Source organism: Acipenser ruthenus, chromosome 27 (assembly GCF_902713425.1).
Source record: "Acipenser ruthenus chromosome 27, fAciRut3.2 maternal haplotype, whole genome shotgun sequence".
Taxonomy (NCBI): domain Eukaryota; kingdom Metazoa; phylum Chordata; class Actinopteri; order Acipenseriformes; family Acipenseridae; genus Acipenser; species Acipenser ruthenus.
Window position 1 is genome coordinate 24,599,628 of NC_081215.1, and position 21,028 is coordinate 24,620,655.

At 39.1% G+C, this 21,028-nt stretch overlaps 1 protein-coding gene across 4 annotated transcripts; it reads right to left on the reverse strand.

The window, feature by feature from the left end:
* Positions 1-677: 677 nt before the first annotated feature.
* Positions 678-20,950, reverse strand: pacsin3 (protein kinase C and casein kinase substrate in neurons 3). 4 transcript variants are annotated; one of them, XM_034054235.3, is made up of 11 exons: positions 20,804-20,950; positions 10,320-10,420; positions 9,216-9,372; positions 8,344-8,579; positions 7,000-7,155; positions 6,121-6,296; positions 5,486-5,606; positions 5,029-5,159; positions 4,364-4,426; positions 3,702-3,862; positions 678-1,889 (listed from the first exon to the last, which is right to left on the reverse strand). In XM_034054235.3, exons 1-11 carry the CDS (start codon positions 20,814-20,816, stop codon positions 1,774-1,776), a joined length of 1,431 nt encoding a protein of 476 aa, XP_033910126.3. In that variant the 5' UTR covers positions 20,817-20,950; the 3' UTR covers positions 678-1,773. The 4 variants fall into 4 exon arrangements, with proteins under 4 accessions (XP_033910126.3, XP_033910127.3, XP_033910129.3 ...); XM_034054236.3 differs by having other exon boundaries at positions 20,522-20,949; XM_034054238.3 differs by lacking the exon at positions 20,804-20,950 and adding an exon at positions 15,155-15,173.
* Positions 20,951-21,028: the final 78 nt, after the last annotated feature.

The window sequence follows — 21,028 nt, forward strand, 5'->3', positions numbered from 1 at the left end:
ATGGCATTACGTGATCGAGCGACTTCATCATAGGCATTGAATAACACAATCCAGGATTTATTTGTAAGATTGTTCAGCTGGTTCCAACACATCCTGATCCACACCAACAGGCTGGGCTCTGTACCCAGCATCCTGCATAAATGCTGAGTGAGGGGTGCAGGCACAGTGGACCTCAACACGGATTAAATAACAATGAATTGGAAACGATTGTTCAGAATCAACCACATAGCTTCAGTCGAATGTTTATTTGTTCTTCCTTTCTGAATTTACAAAAATTAGCTCATTAGCAGTTACAGTAGTGTTGTATTCACACCCAGGTTTACAGCAAAGTGACTCGGGAGGTACAAAGTTATGTAGTGTCGTGCATAAAAGCACATGCAATTCCTGGAGAAAGAAAAGTATTGGATGTAATTACTCCCCCTGCACCCCAAATTTCAAAATGAATTATTAGTGGATTAATGACAAAAGTCAGTTTAAAAAAAAAAAAAGTTTTTAGTCCTTCAAAATATATGCAGCAGAGTTATTTTTCCTGCTTTCCTGTAATCTAGATGGTTGTTTCAAAAATTAAAAATTCAGCCGAACACTTTAGATAAACATATTTAAAACAGTTTAGGCATCAAACTTAACTTCAAAAAACAAGTTCAGGGACAAAATAAAATTCTCAAAAAATCAGCAACTGAATTAAATACTTTTTATTTCTTCCCCAAGAGTGTAGTGATGCAGACAGTTGAATCAAGATCCGAAGCCCCCATTATCCCAGTCCAAAACCCTCACCTGAAAGCTACATTGAAGCAAGCACTGAACATTGAGCTGAAAGGCAGGTCTGGCTTCCCTATAGCAGCATCAACTGCTAGTGTCAAGAATCCAATCCCTAGGTAAAGCAATATGGGATGAAACAGCATATTTAACTAATAATTTGGTACAGGACATCATCACTTGTAAATTATCCATGTAAAAACCTGTTCAGTAGGAAATCCAGAGAATCCAATTTTAAATATTTAACAAGCATGAAAGGCTAGCGCACCATTCTGCCTTTCAATTTATTTGTTAGCAAACAAAATCTACGTTACTATAAAAATGTTAGAAGAAAAAAACACATTTCTCCGCTCTAGACATATACTTGTGAATATTTATGAATTAATCTTTTACGCCCCCTTCGCCCCCCAAAAAAAATAATGTACAGTATTGCATTGCATGTACAGTATTGATGGTCTCTCATAATACATTGTGGCTGTGTAATTATAAATCACACACAGAGTAAAAAAACAATAGAAACCGTGGATAGTAACTGTGGTTTCTGATATCAAGACTTTTCAGAGATTTATATACAGACTTTGTAAAAGGAATATCCGACTGTTTGTTTTCTTTGTCAGAGGTTGTAACTAGACTTCCGAACCCTGAATCTGCTAACTTCCAAGGACGAGTGTGTAATGACAGGAAGGACTTGGAGCAGCATCAGTACAGACTAAATTGGACTTACCAAAGGCACTGAGCGTCTCAGCGGTATATATAGAAAAGTGGCTGCAAACCCAAGCTAGAAATACTCCATCATGCAACATCCTTGAGAAGTGTCCTGCTTCGCAATGGAATTAGCTGGATTTATTTGGTTTTGCATTCAATAGGTTTGTACAATTCAGAAAACTTCAACCACATGACCTGGAACTAGCTTCAGGGTTGGGAGTCGAAATCCCCTCTGACTCAAAGATCAGTTATTGTCTCTCGGTCTCTCGTTGGCCTCGATATGAACGGCTGCAGGATGTCAGGAACTGGTCATCACGACCCGATCAGCTCAACATAGTTAGCAGGATAAAGTCCAACTTGTCCGTTTTCAAGCTGACCTTTACACCAGCCCTGCTCGTCCTCTTCCCCAATCTTCATTAACTTTTCACCTTCCAGACAGAAAGGGAGACTTGTTACCACAGCAACCAAAAAGGCAAAACAAGACTGTTCACAGAATACACATACTGTATATTTAGAAAACTGTTTCCCCCTCCCCTTTGAATAGCAAACATTACATAGTGTTCCTACTTCATGCTGCCATACCCGGCACTGGCATTCAATTCCCTTGGGTTTTCTTCTGACTGCCAGGGCTTTGGGATGACAATACCTTAAGAAGCCTACTGCTCTTCAGTATCCAAAGCTAATCAAATTATCAAAAAGACTCAAACCTGCAGAAATCTACACTGAAACCAGGAACAGAGGACACATGCATTCAAATATTACAAAGTGTATGATTTAACAACTTACCTTTCCAAATTATCATGCTAGGACTCAAACACTAAGGTTTTATGAAAACAAAACTCATCATCAACCCTTAATTTCCCCTGCCTTTGCAGGCATGGTGCTTTCACGGTGGCACCAGATTTGAATGCATTGTCACTGTCCATTACACAGCATAGTAAGCCACTGAGACTGCCCAAAGCCAGTGGCAACGCATATTGTATTGCAGAATGCATTCCTAGAATCTGAAATGTTTAAGTGTTAATCTTAATTTTTGATCAATAGATTAATTGGCTTTCACTGCCTGTAAAATTAAATGCACATTATTCACAGAAAAATCTTTCCAAACTAGATCAAGTCACAAATGTTTTTAATTTGTAGAACAATATATGTAATTAGTTACCCAAACTGATAGTGCAAAGGACCCTTAATTGAATAGTTTTCTAATTTACAAAGTACAAAAGTCAGTATTCCTCAGTTATTGCTGCCAAGTAAAATGCAATAACTGCCAAGTTAACTTATTAAGCTCTTTGACAAGAACATCTATTATTATCTGCACAAAAACAGCCAGTTATTCAACTAAGAGACACACTGCATGCATGTTAAACCTACGATTTCAGCGTGGTCCAATATGTCAGAGGAATGTATTATTCATTTTAATATTTTGAAACTCACAACGTACAGTATAGACATTGTTTTAATTATCTAAAAGTGGTGGAGTTTAATATCACCATTCCCGATTTCACTGCATTTTCATTGTATGTAGTAAGGCTAATGAGTGGATCAATACATCGCCCCTAGTAGAAACTAGAACACAAGATTTTGGCATTACTGATTTAACCCATTAAATACCAAATAATTTCTTTGAAGAAATCAGAACACAAGGTTGATATATTTAGAGTTAACTTAGAGTAAGTTATCATAACAAGATAGTTAGAGAAAATTAAAAATAACAGGTAGATGGCAGTTAAAAATGCTCCAATAAATTACAAAGTAGCCTGTCCTCAAAGGAATCTTTAGTTTTTATTTTTGCAGTTTGACATGCTTTTATCAAACTGTGAATTCATGTGTGTTCTGCATCACCTCGAATTTTGGCATTGTGAAAAAAAAAATACAAAAACAAAAACTATAAAATGATATCACCCAAGATTTCGAAATGTCACATTTTTCCATTTTTGTCAGTTTTGCGTTAAGTATATGGAAAACTACAAAGCAGTATATAATTCAATATGTTAATATAATATTAAATCAGCATGTTTCATTCAACGTTACAATGCAAACTTAGTTAATTCTATAGGGTGACTAAAAGCTTCTAAAAAAACAAAGCCACTAAGAGACACACCCTTACTGATTGCAGGGCGTCTCCTTTGAGTGACTTAACGGTTCACTATGAGGCTCACATGCAAACGCCCTAAATAATATAAACAGTGTAAGACAGTCTGGTGCCTCAGTAGCATTAACAAGCATTAGTGGATTAATACCTGCTTTAAAGCTCAGCTCATCTGCCTCTTGCCCCATGTAATCATACAACGCTTTTACTCGCACACCCGGTACCTTCACGTCCTCCTCCACACCGTTGGTGCCGATGTATTTTTTGGGGCTTTCTTCATCGGACCAGTCCGAGCAGTAATCTTTGGCGCTTCTAAAGGAAGAGGAGGAGAGTCAGCAACAAGCAGTTTAGTTCAAATGAAGGACGAGGCTAAGGGAGTGCGGAACGGATTTAACATGGACCAAAAATGCATATTAAAAATGAAAAAGAGAGGAGAGGAAAAATAAAGTATTTTACCAATGAAACCATCCTCCTCTGTAAGCATCACTTCATAGTAAAGTTAAAGAATAAAAAAAAACTTGAACTGGACAAGGATTTCAAATTTGATAGGTTGAAAACAAATTGTCTAGAAGGATAAGAAGTTCCTTTAGTTTTACACGGGTTGAATACATGTTATAACATTCATGTACATAGATAATGCAATTCCAGTTTTAATGTAAAGGGATAGCAGAACTCCAGACAGTGTGATTTCCCTCTTTTCCTAGCAGACAGATGAGAGCAGGTGAAGTCCCCACTACCAAGATGGTGATGATTGGTTCAGGTAGCAAGATCAGATTGTGTAGTCAGTCAAATAATGGAATGGTATTTACTAACGTTTGTTCGGGTTGATCTGATAAGCTCTCACAGTAACGGTTATCATCATCCTCTACATTAGACCTGTAGATTTAAAACATCAGACACATGCATGGTCATGAAGCCCTACTATGAGACAGACGGAAACATAAATAAATAATAAAGTGGTCAAATCCAAGTTTTACTTCAGGAATTGTAATTATTATTTATTTGAACCCATTAGGTTGGGCAATACAACCAAGAATTAATTTAAACACATTTTTCCACAGTGAAGCAACACTCAATGACTTGTAGCACATGTCTGTCATTAATTCTACACTAAAGCATTTAAGTTACCTTAGAAACACCTAACTATTCATAAAAATGCTCAAAGTTAATGATGAAGTGAGCTCGTTGTTGACTTTTAAAAAAGTATAAATGTTTACTATAGAGAGATGTTCACTCAGGTACCCACAGGCCCAGTGTAATTAATTGGTTACTGTGGAGCAGGAATTGGCTATCTGTATAATTAGCCTGGAGGGAGCAAATATATTAACAAAAACAAGTACTGACTTTAGTCTTGCTATGAATCCCAAGCCAAGATTCTCCCTTTACCGGTATGAAGCCCTACAGACTGTGCATGTGAGAAAACACTGCTTAGCAAGCTGTCGCGAACACACCCACACACACCGCTCTGCTCCAGTTACCTGTTCAGCTCCTGTGCTGTCTGTGTGATCTCCTCTCCAGCGGGTACAATGTTGGTCAGGGTCACAACATCCTCTGCTTTGCTGTTTCTTTCCTTCCGACTGATCGACCTGGTTGCCTCGGGAGACCACTCCTGTCAAGAGTGCAGACGAGTCAGAGGTGGCACGCTGGGTTAACGCCCTTTCACCTGGAGCCCTGGGTTAGAATATGCCCAAGTGCAAAAGTGAAAGATTCCCGACTGGTTTCACAGACCCAGATTAGCACTAAATCTTGAACTACTCACTAGTAAGGCAGTCTAAGATTATAACTAAATCAGGGACTGTGAATCTAACCTTTGGTGAATTCATCTTGGCCCAAAGTGGTTAGTAGTGCACCACGTGACTGCACCAATGGGGGTAAGTTCTGCAGAAAACCCAGTTAAGCAGTCAGAGTTCAGAGGTACAGGGGTACAGGCTTTACCTCAAACTGTGGCCAGTTCATGTTCATGCCTGGTCCGTGTGTGCTTCTCCACCACTTCAGATCCTCCTGGTCACTGGCTGCCACAATGGTCTGGTTCAGGTCTCGGTACAGGGAGCGGAAGCTGAAATCAGAGAGCATTGAATTTGCAGTCACTTTGGTTCGTTTACAGTGCTTTGTTGACTAGTATTCAAAAGATATTAATACCACTGAAGCTGATTTACTCCAAGTGGGATATTCAGCATTCCACCGCCCAAACAAAGCATCCTTGCCAATCTTTTCACTGCTTTCGTCAGCTTTTACTTCAACACTTGTGAAACACACCCAACGATTTCAGTTTGCTATTTAAAAGAATGGAGCACAAAGCATGGGTAAACACTAACTACCTTGACTGTGTTGACTCCAGACACACATGCTATGGGAGTTCTATAAATGACAAGTCAAATAGGAAAACTAGAGCAGGCAGGCCTGAAGAATAAATAAAGGTTCATTCTGCTGTCCTTCAACAAAGAGGAAGTTAAGAGTTTACAGGCTACTTTGAGTAGCCAATAAAAGTTACACAGTACATGGGAAGGACTGATTAGACAAACATTGGAAGCACTTGTTTGCTTTGTGTGCAAGCATAGGTCTTGAGTTACCTGTCCTTGCTGGAGAGGTCGAGGTGCTGGTGAACATCCATAAGGACCTCTTTGAAGAATTGCAGCCGTTTCTTCTCAGCCTCCTGGGTGAGCTCAAAGATCTGGTCCATGTCCTCCATGTATCGTGGGTTGTACCTGTTGATCTCCTCCAGAGCCTTGTCATACTTCTCCTTGGTCTAGAACAAATGGGTCACCAGATCAGGGATGACGTCGGCATATTTTAAAAGGAGTGCATATTCTGCATTAGTCATTAGTGAAACTCCCGTGTGCCACCAAACACTCCCTGGGTGTATGAAGTTTGAAGCAAACAATAAGTTCATCAGCATTGTAGCCATGGTGCTGCCTAAAGAAAATCATTTAGCATTACTGTACTTGCTTCACAACCCAAACAAAAAAAAAAAAGTCTCCTCTCAGTCTGGACTGCAGCAGTAATCATAGGACTTGTAAACTAGGAGCAAGAAGACGACGATGTCAAAGAGTTCAAGTCAGGAAATAAGCTACTATATTAGGGGTTTCCAATCACAGTCCTGGAGGGCCATTCCACTCCAGGTTTAACAGGTACAATGAGATAACTACTTCATGGTCTGGACAGAGGTTTAATTAAACAACTTGGAACAGGGCTGGAACAAAGACCAGGGCTAGAAGGGCCATCTTTAGTCACTCCTGTACTATATAGTAAAAGGAAAGCCAGCAAATAATTCTATGGTAGGACATTCATACAGACCACTGCTAGGGTTTCCAGGGAATAGAATGTAGCCCCTATAGAGTAATGATCACAATGTTTATTTTGGGTGCAGTATACAGTAGATTGGAATGCTATTGAGGACAGTAAAGCAGGTAGTAATTTGCAGAGACTCCTATAGTATATGAAATGAGCACCTTCTCAGCTTCCTGGGTGCACTTCTCCACCCGGTCCTGCAGCTTGCGCACCTGCTCCTGGGACACGGAGGAGTCTGCCTTGGCGTGGGTCTCGCGCGTCAGTGCAGTGCGCTCCTCTTTCCGGGCCTGGTGGTAGCTCTTCTTTGCAGCCTCGACCTAGGAATGAGTTTGTCATTATTATTATTTAGTCATTTATCAGACGCTTTTATCCAAAGCAACTTTGAGACTAGGGGGAAACTGTGCATCAACAACTGCTGCAGTCACTTAAAGTATGACCTCAGTTTTACGTCATCTGAAGGACAGTGTACAAGGATGTTAAGGGACTTACTCAGGGTCACACACTGAGTCAGTGGCTAAGCCGGGATTTGAACAGCGAACCTCCGGGTATCAAGCCCTTTCCTTTCCTTTAACCACTTGACCACCAAATCAGTACTGAACCACTCGACGGAATGTAATCAAATAGGTTAGAAGCGATTATTATTATTATTATTATTATTATTTATTTCTTAGCAGACGCCCTTATCCAGGGCGACTTACAATCGTAAGCAAATACATTTCAAGTGTTACAGTACAAGTAATACAATAAGAGCAAGAGTTACAGTACAAGTAATACAATAAGAGCAAGAGCAAGCGATGAAACAGAACAGGACTAAGCAGTTCTGTAATCAGGGAGGAGTAGAAATGTTTTCAACTCTCTGCACTGTATTTACCAAACTTTTTTTTTGTGCTTGTGAAAAAAATTGAGCCCGGCTTGCCCAGACCAAATGCACTTTCCAGCACAGAACAGTCAGTGCACATTAAAGCACACATCTGTCTTGTTTAAAGACGTAAAGATTGATGAGGCCTGGGAGACAGCATTTCCTATCGCACAGAGCTATATGGAAAGCGAGTGTTTAACAAAAGTAAGGGATAACAATACTTGGGGACAAAAGGAGCCTGTTATGACTATTGCTTCTGCCAATGTTTGGTAAAGGATTTTTGTTTTTGAATATGAAAAATACGTCGTTTGGATTCAAGTAACATGTATATTCCAATTCAAGACATAAAAAACCATTACAGGTTTTACCATAAGCTACCTATAGTACAAAAATAAGAAGAAATTCATAACAAATGCTTATGTATTTTTTTGCCCAGACCAAGATGCTGCTTAAAACAGCTCAGGTTTTAGTCTTGTTACTATGACTAATGCAGTATAACATTAGAGTAAGTGGAATATCTGTGGAGTAACAAACATCAACAAAAAGTTGGATAAAAGATACAGCCTTCAAAAGCTCAAGAGTCATTACTGTGCTAAAAAAAATAGTCACCAAGCAAAAAACTTAAATAAGAATCCATCCGACTCACATCCCTCAGTTTTTTGACCCAGGGTTTCTGTGCTTTACGGAAGCTGTCCTCTGCCTCCTTGGTCTCCTTGAAGCCCCCGATCATCTGCTTGTGGTAGGCGTCCTTCTGCCAGTTGTGTACCTTCTCGCTGTCCTCCACAGCCAGGCGGCTCTTCAGCTCCATATGGATGTCACTGAGCCGGTCTGCAGCGTTCATGAAGGCATGCCAGGCCTTCTCCAGCGTGCCGTACTGCGGCCCTGAAACAGGAGAGAGGCGATGGGTGGCAGAGCGGGTCAGTGCCAGGGGCTTTCTCTCCAGAGGCCTCGGCTTCACAGAAATGAGATTGGCGTTCGCAACGTTGGGTAGAATTACGTTCTCTTTTTTAGCTTGAGGGAAACATTTTGTGAAATTGAGCAAAAATGTTTAAGTGCTAAAGTAACTCAAACCCTTATTCAAATCTAAGGTCACCTAGAGCTTCATGCATTTCTAAACTACTAAAACTGTTAGTGTTAAAAAAAAAACACACATCCTGAGTCACATCATACAACATGACAGTACACAAAGGGATTTGTTTTCTGTGCTATTCGGTAACGCATAACCTTCATTACAAACCGATTGTACAGGTACTGAAAAAAACACACACACACACACACACACACACACACACACACACACACACGTTGCAAGTGTGTTTCTGCTACTGGTAGAACACTTACTGCAATTGTTGTTATCCATTATATAAGGTTAAGCTTGCAACATTATAGGAACATGTGTTACGAATATGCACCCTATGTCAGCATTCAAAGTGGTTTGGACTCTGCTTGTTGTTATACAGTGTTCGATAGCCTTCATGAAGGTGCTGTGAATGCCACAGTTTCTACCCTGCTTCCCACCTTTCTCAATGACACTCCTCCACTTCTTGGACCAGTCAGTCAGCTGCAGGGCGTAGCTCTTCTCGATTTTCGCTCGTTCCTGGAAGCAGCTGACCAGCTCATTACACAGCTTGTAGCCGTCATCAATCCGTTTCACTGTCCTTTTGTAATTCCCTGGCTGACAGTGAAAGATTAGAGCTTAAATTACTCACTTGACAGTACAGAATGCTCTATAAAAATCACACCTGCCGAAGTTCTGTAAAGCACTTGTAAAACCACACGAACCAACCTCTGCCTCTCTTCTAAGCATTGTTAATCTTTAAACTTTGATGTTTAAAATTAATTTCTCATGTTGTTTAAGCCTTGCCATTTAGAAATTCCTAATTTCAGTAGTGTTTTTACTCACAGGTCCAAGTCAATATGTAAAGTTTTACATGCATGCAGTTTGTAAATCATGTTTACAGGCCCATTTTCAGAAAAGGAGGGCTGCAAACAGCAAGATATTTTATAAACTTTACGCTGAAAGCAAAAACTGAAAAAATAAGCATGTGATGTTTATACCAATATTGTTATGTAATATAAACACACTGACTTATATTTAGTATGCAAGCAAGCTAGTTATATAAACTGCATACATATTCTTTTTTTTCCCCCCACAAATCAAACCTCGGTTCAGAAGCCATGTGGTTTCTGAAGCCTTGATAAGATCAATGCTTTCGTTGGGCATTGTTCACAGATAATTGGACCCTAGAATTTAAGCAGGTGCATAATTTGTGTGTGCTGTGCTTACGCATGAAAGACAAGCTGCTGCAAGGGAATTGAGAATAGGTTACAAAACAGGCTGATTTCAAGTCTAGAGGTGATCACATTTAAAAAGCTCCAAAGCTCTGTTTTATTGTGCTAATTATTATTTATTTCTAGCAGACGCCCTTATCCAGGGCGACTTACAATTGTTACAAGATATCACATTATTTTTACATACAATTACATGGAATCTAGCAAGTCTCCATCTGCAGTGCGAAGGGCCTCCTTTAGGCATTTTGGATCAAACCCAAGTTTAGGCTTTGGGGGTCACTTCATTGTGAGCCAACGCTGGTGTACAAGCCACGGCTGTAACTTCCTTACCTCCCAGAAGCTCTCTCCAGTGCCAGCCTGCTCCAGGTCTCCCTCGTATGACATCACTGGAGTGTCTTTACAGCACAGAATGTTTGCAACCTTTACTGGCTCTAAAACAAATGAGAGACGATATAGAGTTTAGAGGAATGGAAATAGTTTAGCAGCACCACCGATAAAATGAACGCTGCCATATGCTGTGTTCCTGCATATTTGTTTATATATTGCTGTAGCAATTTCAGTTTGTTGGCTATAAGACTATAATATTTTTATGCACACCAATAAAGACGAATGCTAGATGTATTCTCTTTCCTCTATACATGTGCAGAGCAATAATTCACATGTTACATGATAAGAATGGGCTTAATCCACAAAGATTTGAAGTGGGCAAATAGACACAACTGTTAATCCTGGTGGAGACCAAATCCTGCATAGATTACTTTTTTTTTTCCTTATCAAACGTATTTACTTTCAACAATATTTCACAATAAATAGGTTTTCTGTGGGGACATTGTTTTTACTGTACAAACACCAACTGCACAGCTCTGCCCCAAGTTTGGAATTGTTTGGTTCTGAAAGTCTCAGTATTGAATCCTTCATATATAGAGGGATGTTGGGTATGCCATCTACCAACAGCATGGCAAGAATATAAAACTCCTACAGGTTTATATGATTTTATACAGTGCATACCCTACCTCAATTTATCAAGATCTACTTAAACAAAGGAATTCAAAACAACGATTTGCTGGGTTATGGATCCCACAGGCACTTGCATTCCCTGAGATGCTAGTTCTGAGTTTATACTGTTTTACCTACGACTGCTTTGCTGCAGAAAAAAATAAAAATAATAAATAAATAAATAAATAAATAAATAAATAAACAGCCAAGGCCATCTTAGCCACAGAGCTTTTAGTTTCTAGGTCACGTGAGAGGGTTTTTTATGACATAACTCCCTGTGCTGAGTTTAGAGAGTGCTGTACAAATGTGTTTCAAATAAATTGTTTGAGAAGGATAATTGTAGAGTTTGAATCTACTGGATTCAAACTCTTAACATCTGTGTTTTGTTCCATCTTTTAAAATGGTTTTATTGCAGTATTTGAAACATAAGCGATGGCAACTGTGCAGTTTGTCACCTTTCACGTTTATTGTATTATTACACACATAAAAACATTAATAAAAAAAAGTTTAAACTGCAAGACTGCCCATGAAAGAACGTAGGAAAGAATGCTGCACAAGATATTTCTCACAAATATGCCAAATAGGGCCATCTATAAAATTAGTCTCTCGATCGATTACTGCCAATTAAAACGCAACACGCCTCAACGAACACTGAAACAGAGAACAGTGGTGAACGCAACCGTTTTGTGACCTTCACTGTCAAAACCAAGCAGTTCATCAGACCAATACATCTGCTGAACTTCCATGCAGATCATAACGCATGTCTATCTCGATGACGCTTCTCAGTAGGAGGTAGCGGCCACTACAAACATCACTGCTGGTTTATATAGAACAGTGCCTCTGAAAAGCATTACAGTTTAATTTAACTGAACTGTCCTTGCTGGGGTTAGTTTGCAATAGAAGCCATAATAAATCCTATATTGTTTGTTCAGCCTTAGCCAACTAATACAACACTACATCCGTTTGCCACATCACGAAAGCGTGTCTGTTGCTAACTTGTTCATTCTAATGTCTGCAGTGCAGGAAATGAGTAGACGTGTTTATTAATTTAGGAAACCGTAGCATTATGTCCCAGTACAATTGATCTGTATAATCTGGAGTGCAATTCTCTTTTTTCAATATCATTTCCAATCATCACAATGAAACATCATACAGGATAAATCATGGATACTGCATGATTTATCCAGAGGGACAAGATGACTTGCAATGGATTATATGATATTTATATTTGTACTGAATCAAGATATTACTTCCCCTTTTGCATTCTTCATTTAATGATGCCTGCAATTTTCTCCAAGCTATAAACGTTATATGATCCCATCAATACAGTGCAAAGGAGTACTGTTTCTTTTGTTTCTTAAATACTGCATCCATTTCAGTGAAATCAGTCAATTCACAAAATATTAAGCCCATCATACCATACATTCCAAAGGACTCCATCTATCTGAAAAACGTAACCTGATCTCTGTTGCCAGTTTATAATCAATTAGTCAGAATGACTAGTACTACGAAACTGTTCACCATGAATGTTCAGATGTACGTTATAAGTTTCATACAGTGTTATACAGTTATTATTTGTTTATTTAGCAGACACCTTTATCCAAGGCAGCTTAGAGACTAGGGTGTGTGAACTATGCATCAGCTGCAGAGTCACTTACAATTACGTCTCACCCGAAAGACGGAGCACAAGGAGGTTAAGTGACTTGCTCAGGGTCACACAACGAGTCAGTGGTTGAGGTGGGATTTGAACAGGGGACCTCCTGGTTACAAGCCCCTTTTCTTTAACCACTGGACCTCACAGCCTCCTACAGCTAACCGATTCTTGATTCTTTTAATCGCTAACTCCACTGCCTTAGACACCAGACTTTGTTCCAACAGTGGCGAGTGGTGCGGAACCTCAAGCTTGGAAATTGCAAACATTCAAAATGTCTTTAACACCCTGTAAAAAAAAAAAATACATCTATTGTAAAACAAGCACGACCAGGGATTCTAAACTAATTGAAATCCCATGATGCCAGGTTTTAATCCTTCTCCTGGACAGATTTAGGCTGGGCTGGAAGGCCAGATTCTTGGGACTGTGCCAGTTTATCACCCCCATGCTTATACAATAAGGCATGAACCTCCCCCTCCGCTCCAGTCTCAACAACAAAATCCTCTTTACACACTGCTTGCCTCAGAATATCCAGAAGACGACTGTCCAGGGTTACAATGCGCTCCCGTTTCCTTAAGATACAGCTGCAGTATATACACCCTCATCCGTTACTCATAAACAAGCATGTGACTTTATTAAAAACACTACTGAACAAACAACATGCCCTGCTCATGTCAATACATACAGTAATCAGCGATTATTGGCATACTGATTACACTGCCCGATTAGTAATGTATGAGCCACTTTTATTGAGTTTCTGTAATTAGAAGACAAACAGGATTACATATTTAACTGCTGAAGATTCTAAAGAGTGTTAGGATGACCCAATATTAAATGGGTAAGTTGATAACAACTGCAATAGGACGCATTTAAAAAGATTTACGGCAAGTTAAAAAGCTATTTTCATAACACCGCCAATAATTATTATGCATCTAAATGGGTATAACATACTTCATAACAAATGTATAGATGCATTATTACTTTTTATTATGCATCCTTACTCAAAAGGGTTGCCAAAATCTTTGCATTTTTTTTTTATACAAAAGAAGCTGATCAGAGATGAAGTGTTGCACTGTCCTTTCTTTCTTATATTCTTTCTTGTAAACAAAACATTTCCAATGGATAACCCCCGGCACTGCTGAAAAAAAAGATGGATTGTTCCACACAAAATAATTATTGACTGAATCTATTCATGACTGTACGATGCAAAGTTCACATGCATTAGTAACCTTTTGGGTATCTATCTACTACATGTGATGCCTCTCACAATCCATTAAATCAACCAGCAGCTGCACATTTTGAGGGAAAAATGCACCAAAGAAACCAAAATGACTGCCACAGTAAACATCTGCTACTTCAAAGAGGGAGGCTATTAACAGAGGTAAAGACTCAAGGTACCATCTTATTTTAACTATGTGTGTGTTAGTGTATTATAGAATATTTAAGAATCAAGCCCCATGAGCTAACTGGTTGTCCCATGGACACCCTCAGTCAAGCAGGGAGATGCAGCAGTGACTTGTTTTGTTAATACCAGTTACAAAAAACAAAACCATTGAGGCTTACCGGTATCCTGTATTATCACTACTTAATGCATCTAGTCTTTCTGCAACTTTATTGTTACATAATAAAAAAATGGTGTATTTTCACTGCCAACTGCTTGCAAGATTTAGTGGTGTAAAATGTAGTGCAAATGACTGTGCAAGGCTTTCATTTTTGAGAAGTTAAATTAGGACATTGTCTTTGAGTTTCAGCTTCTTGAAATCAACTGCTGCAGGCAGTTCTGGGATCTTTGAAATGCTCCATGTGGGAACATCTTGAACAGAGCTTTAGAACTGCAGTGGAGTCCATTCCAGATACGGTCTTCAATAAACACGCTGGTCTAATGCCTCAGACTGAAAGAATGCAAGGAACATCACCAGCTCAGTCCAATGGTTAACGCCCTCTGTAATGAGGTGTTTTGTTTTTAAAGCCATGAAAAGATGTGAAGATGGATGTGGTTGTTTGGTTTAGTTAAAAGCTTTGTGATTTGCAAGCATGCAACTCTCACACAGGTAATAATAAGCCAGTCTTGCATGCAGCAGGTTGAACAGCTTGAACAATCGCTAAACATGACACAGCCTTATCAGCTGTGACTCAAACAGACTTTATAAAAAAGTAATAATATCATGAATGACATAACCTCTTCCGCTCGCTTTAATAAACACCTGTCTCCACAGCAACACTTAATGCAGTGTGTCAAACTTAGCTTATCTGAAGGGTTTCCAAAGTCAGTTCTTTTTAAAAGAATAAATAAATAAATGCTGGACATTAAAGTTATGCAAGACAGTGTCTCTCCGATTATGAAGTCTTCAGGAATGAGAAACTCTTCAAAATATACAGCATCACACAGAGAGGGGCCTGCACTAAATCCACAGAAATAATTCCACTCCTGGTGCTGCCCTCACTTTCTAGAACTGTTGAAACCCAGCACTATATTGCTGGATTTAAAAAACAATAAATTCAAATTAAAAAGACGTACCCCAGAGGCAGTAAAATCAGTTTGAATTTCAGCTATTTTGTAGGAATCCCTTTTTCGAGCTCAGTGCCCAGCTTGTCCTAGAACAGGAGCAAACAGAAGCTATTGGCTGCAGTACAATGGGGGGGGAGGAGATGTGCCGTGGGTTAATATCAACATAACAGAGATGTGGCACATTCCAAAGGCCAGGGTGAAATGGCACAAGTCGAAGCCTCGTAAAAGTCCTAATGAGAAAGCTGTAAAACGAACACGACAAGCTGGGGCAAAGAATGTTCCTACAACAGGGAGCTCCCCTCATATGCCAAACAAACATGAATCAATGGTGAGGGTTTTGAATAAAACCCAGTATTAGACCCGACTAATCTCACTGATTGGACTGTAAATATATAATATATATATATAAACATTTTCCATTTTACAGCAGAATACAGTTTAAGAGCTGGAGTGGGTACATGGTAATTTTGTTGCAGTTTCATTCATTCTTCTAGCTTCAAATCTAAGGCAGGGATGTCAAATACAAGGAAGAGGGCAGTTTTATCTGTCCCTCCAAATGCAGCGGCTACCAAACAGTACACTGATCTCTACCTCATAATACAATAGGGTCTATTCAACTTTACAAAACTTAAGAATTACAACCGAGAAGAGGTCATTCAACCCCTCTATACTTGTCCAGATCCAAGTAGTTGACTGATCGCAAAACTTGATCCAAGTAAACATAATAAAAATGTAGACTACAAGAAAATAGAAGCATTAAAAATCTAACCAGAAAACGTGTACTATCTTGTTTGTCTGAATAAGCCAGGATACCAGCGTGTTTAGGGCTTCGTGGTTTAACAAAGCCTGAAATGCAATTAAAGAGATGGTTAATATGTACATCGGACAGATAACTCCAGCATGACCAGCTGGAAATTTGAACTTAACTCAAAGTTGTGTTTTCGCAACACTTGTTAGAAAAGATACAGATAATGCAATAAAATCTAATTTTGCGACACACAAAGAAGTCTACTACAGCTGCAAAATAGAGCAAGCCCTATTGAATCGCTAGACCTCTCTGCAAGCCCTGCGGTCAATAAACACAATCAATTAACCTGTCAGCTCTGTGCTTCATCAGCACACCCCTGGAACACAAGGCGGTACCAGCATTATTACGACAAAAACACAGACTGAGAATCTGCTTTCTATCTAATACTCAAGTGTGTAAACCAGCCGCGGTTGCTCAAATAGAAGACAATGTAGGCATGGGCAAACAAGATGACACAAACTAGTGTAAAAGCCTTTTTCAACCAGTTCTATACCCCCACTTAAGATATGCATGAATATTGCCAGCTTTTGCGAGGAAGAAAAAATATATACATTTTATAAGGGGCTTTTTAAAGTATCAGGGTACATATTCTGAAGAAAATCAATCAAGCAAGGGCGAATTTCTTTCTTTCCAGAACAGTTTACGAAAGACGAATGGGAGAGTGAAAGCTAAAGCTACTCCTGTCAACAACTTGGGATCACAGTGATTAATATAATATCTCAGTTGCAGCCCAGGAACGTATGAGATGTTGGTTTATAAAAGGCTTTTTTCAGACTAGAAAACTGTTTGTTTAAAAATTGAAGTGGAAGAATTATAATACTGAGCACTAGAACAAACAGAAAATAGCATCCACTCCTTTTGTTCTCCATGCCAACTGGAATGGCTGCGTCCCCAGTGAGCCATTCAGCAAGCTGGACTGATTCTCGGCGTGTATAATTTCCGTGTAGCAGCTACCTCCGTAAAAGGGTCCTCTGTTTTGCTACTGTGCAGTTCACTATACTGAGTCCATGAAAGCTCGCTGTTTCTAAATTCCCTTGGTAGGCATGGGAACAAAGGGACACTTGTTTCACACCCATTTCTTTCAATCGTAATGCCAGACAAGAAAATGACACACAAGGTTTCTTTAGCTCATGCAGGGATGGGAGTTTTCCTCTTGAACCAGGATCTGTAAAATATTCAGAGAGATCCAACTCCAATACAGAAAGCACAGCTCAAAAAGACGAATCAAATAAGAAATTACTTGGACTATGGATGCAAAGTATGAAGCACCAAGTAGCAGCTTGTTTTATTACGTTTCTTTTCTATGGAAAACCCTGGGGAATGGCTAGCTCTAAAGTGCAAAGAGGATTGTGAAAATGACTTGGCAGAAAACAAAACAATTCCCCTGTCCTCCTAGATAACGACCTTCCACTAACTATAGTGACCAGAGATAAGTAGGAATTTAAAACATTTCACATGCTCATCGAAAGGTATGCAACAATACAAAGGTCAATAGCATTATCCTACTAGAAAAGCGAAAGGCATTTGCCATACCGCTTGTATCTTAGTCACAAGGTACTTGCTGTATAATAGTCTTGCAATCATTCTCCCTGGTTCTTAGTTCTTTTCATCCAATATTGAGACCATAGTAGTTTATGAAAGCAGCCAATAGAGTTTAAAGACCAGCATTTCAGACCGACAGTTTAAGAAGTTAGACCCACACAAGGGGAAAAAGGGAATAATTAGAGCACATGCAAACAACATCTTGTAGCTCCTTGGAGGTTTAAATTCCCTCATTCCATCTTTCACACAATCAGCTCAAACCAGATTGCAGTTCCGACTGGCAGTATACTCTCCAACACAACATGATCCCCGCATTGAGTGAGTGAGTATTTTAAAAAAAAAAAAAAAAAAAAAAAGAAGAAAAGAAATAGAATTCAAAACAAGCTGCCATGTCCTTCTCAGAACACAAACAATACAAATGTGCTATTTGAATATTTTGTGTTGAGGAAATAACAGAACAAGTTCAGATGTTTCCCCCTTAGGGAACAGCTTCATTTTAGCAAAACCTAAGATGAATGGCAGCTTCTATACACATTTTAGCCAAGATACTAAGTTACCTTGCAAAAGCCTGCAACCTTTATTTATGACAAGTATAATGGAAGATTATGCGTTCCCATTAGATTGGTCCAAGGAATAGATTGCTTCAGTATACTGCAGAGGTTTGTTTCGCACAGGGAAAGCACGTGCATGATGAGGGCCACCTAAAAACCCAAGATTGAGCTGAGGTTAAAAAAAACATTCCAATTGATATTCGGTCACATTTTGTTTTTCAAGGCGGTCAACATCTAAACGCACAACCAGCTGTTGCTATCTCTAAAGCAGGAAGCGGTGCCCGACAGGATGCAAGAATCACTGAGAGGAAAAAGGGTTCCTTCAAAAGAACAAGGAGTGTTTATCAAGCACAGTGCAAATCTGTTTAATGAGACACTCCACCATGCATTTCACCAAGACCCTTTAACTGCACTGTGCACGCAAAGGCTGTAAAAGACAACCTAACTCTTACAAGCCAAGCAGAAATCAGACAATTACCTTTATCTACTGGGCACAGATAATATTTACCGGAATATTACTTCAACAGTGAGCGACAAGTTTATCATTACCCTTCTTTGTAATAATACCACAGCTTCAGATTAATAATGTATTGGCACAAAGCTAAACCCTGCTGGACACCTAACCTGCATGAAGAACAGGATCTGCTCAAGGTTATATTTAACCCTTCACTTGCAGTCCTTCTCCCAACCCTGAATCCAAACATTAAAATTGGCAAGGCTAGACTATTTCAATGAGCTATTAGAATAGCACTAGCTGTTATTAATTAATGCTGGGTGATTTAAAACTTGTTAAATGTATTTTTTTTTTTTTTTCTCTCCGATGTCTGCTGCCAAAACAACGTGCAGCCCCGCCTGCTCCGCTGCAGAGCTGTATTGGCACAGGAAAGTTACCTAACCAGTAAGTCCTTTCACAAGATCAAATGTTTCAAGGGCATTCTGTTTTCAAATGGAGCAGCCTAGAAAGGAAAAAAGGGGTGATTTTAGAGTATTGAGAAAGCACCAATCAGTACAGTACAAATCTCTACTTGTATTTACAATTCATTCAAGTGCATCAGAAATTTGATTTTTATTTTTATTTTTTTTATTTATTTTTTTGCTTAAGGAAAATGCACGGGAAGATAATTATAATGGCTAAAACTCTAAGCAGGTCTTTCGCTGTTACATCCAGAATACTATTTACACAAGGCTTTCGGGTGATTCCTCTTAAGTGTTTGTGTTGCCTTCTGTTGTGTTAAAATAAATAATGAGTGGCATATTCATACAATAGAAATGATTAGGTTTTGGGATACAGTGTGTATTAGAGCAGCCGCTGTAAAGGGAGAGGAGAGGAGTGGGGAATGGGCTGGGACATGGTTAAGTACTGTTGGGGAGGTAGTGAGCTAAAATTAATAACTACATGAATGTTTCAAATACACAAATCGCCACTGGCCATTTGTATGCACATTCCTCTGTCAGATATATAGGCTAAAACTGGTCTGGCGAGACGTTTAAATATTAATTATGGCTAGGGCTCGCCTAAATCTCCGTGCTGAAAGTATATGAAACACTGCACTGTTTTGTATACTACGCTGCAACCTTCAGACCCGCTGTCTCCTGTGAGGTCACAAATCCTCATTTTCCAGTTTAGCGAGCTCATTTCAGGATAATGCCCACGACTGCATGAAACAGGGGCCCCCACAAAAAGGACAGGAGCAACCCACAGTACGCACTCCGAATTAGCGTAAAGGAGCATAAGGGCACATGAAAATACAAATATATAATTTTAACCAAGAGGTTTCCATTAAACCAAAAGTTATCATAGTCTTATTTGCATTACACAAATTTAAAAGGTGCACGTATAAATGTTTTTTTTTCATTATTATTTTTTTTACGTTAAAAAACGCGCCGAAAAAAAGTGCAACCCCCCCCGAAAACGTTAATGTAATCATATCATCTAATTATCCAGGTTTAAAATATTTTGATATCTCGTCAGAAATTGACGCCTGGTGATATTTAATTCAATAGTTATGTGCTTGTCAGTGCAGACTTCAAGTTTAATTTACCTTTGCTGCATCAAATGAATAAATAAATATTGTGTGGATATCAATGCAAAAAGACAATAATGGTCCAAAAGTATTCTACACTTAAGCCACTTTGATAGACAGTAAGCCTTTTATAGTAATTAAAAATTGCTGTCCGATTTAAGCGTTACACTGTGACTAAAACTGAAATGTGTCAATGGTTCCCACTGACATGTTAGCAATTAGTTACTTCAAAACAACTCATATGTTTCTCATTAGCTGTACAGCATTCATTTTTATTAAGGCTTAATGCTGTCTAGCAGACCCACAAAATAAAGGGGTACAATGTTGCAGTAATATGCGGCAATACAATAGCCTAGAACTCCACAGACTTGACCTAAACAAGTATCAGTTACATTGAACAAGAAGTCTAACGTAGCTGCAGAAAACAAGCGCTACATTGTGTTGCACTTACCTGTTGCTGCTGCTTCAGTTCTCTTCTATAGAAAAAAATAAACCACCCAGTTACAAAAGAAAATGCTATAAGCACCGAATCCCAGTCCTTCCTGTACAGGGATCCAGTATATAAATATATTTATTTTCTTTTTATGTTCTTTAGCATACAGCTTTTTGTTAATGCCCGTCTCTTTCATCCGAGCTGGAAATTTCCCACTGAAGTTGTGTGTGTATAGTTACAACAAAACTCAGGCACCTCCCTAGCAATTGACAAGCGACGCTGAATAAAGGACTGGCTCACTTTTTAGCACCATAAACTGCTTCGGACAGCGATTCGGGACGTTTACCCGCGTTCAAGCGACAAATAAAATATATAGATATCAAAATCAATAAAAGTTGCTCTTTCAGGCAGGGTAGTAGACAGCTTGCGTTGTCTGGAAGGGTCTTTAACTGAACCATCTTGCTCAGCACTAGCCATTGATCCAATTAACTGCGGTTAACCCGTTTGGGTCTGGAATGGATTTCA

Coding starts and splice junctions, on each gene's coding strand:
- pacsin3 (XM_034054235.3), bottom strand. Junction 5,607..6,120: donor GACCTCTCCAGCAAGGACAG/GTAACTCAAGAC, acceptor CTCTGATTTCAG/CTTCCGCTCCCTGTACCGAG. Junction 4,427..5,028: donor ACAGCACAGGAGCTGAACAG/GTAACTGGAGCA, acceptor TTAAATCTACAG/GTCTAATGTAGAGGATGATG.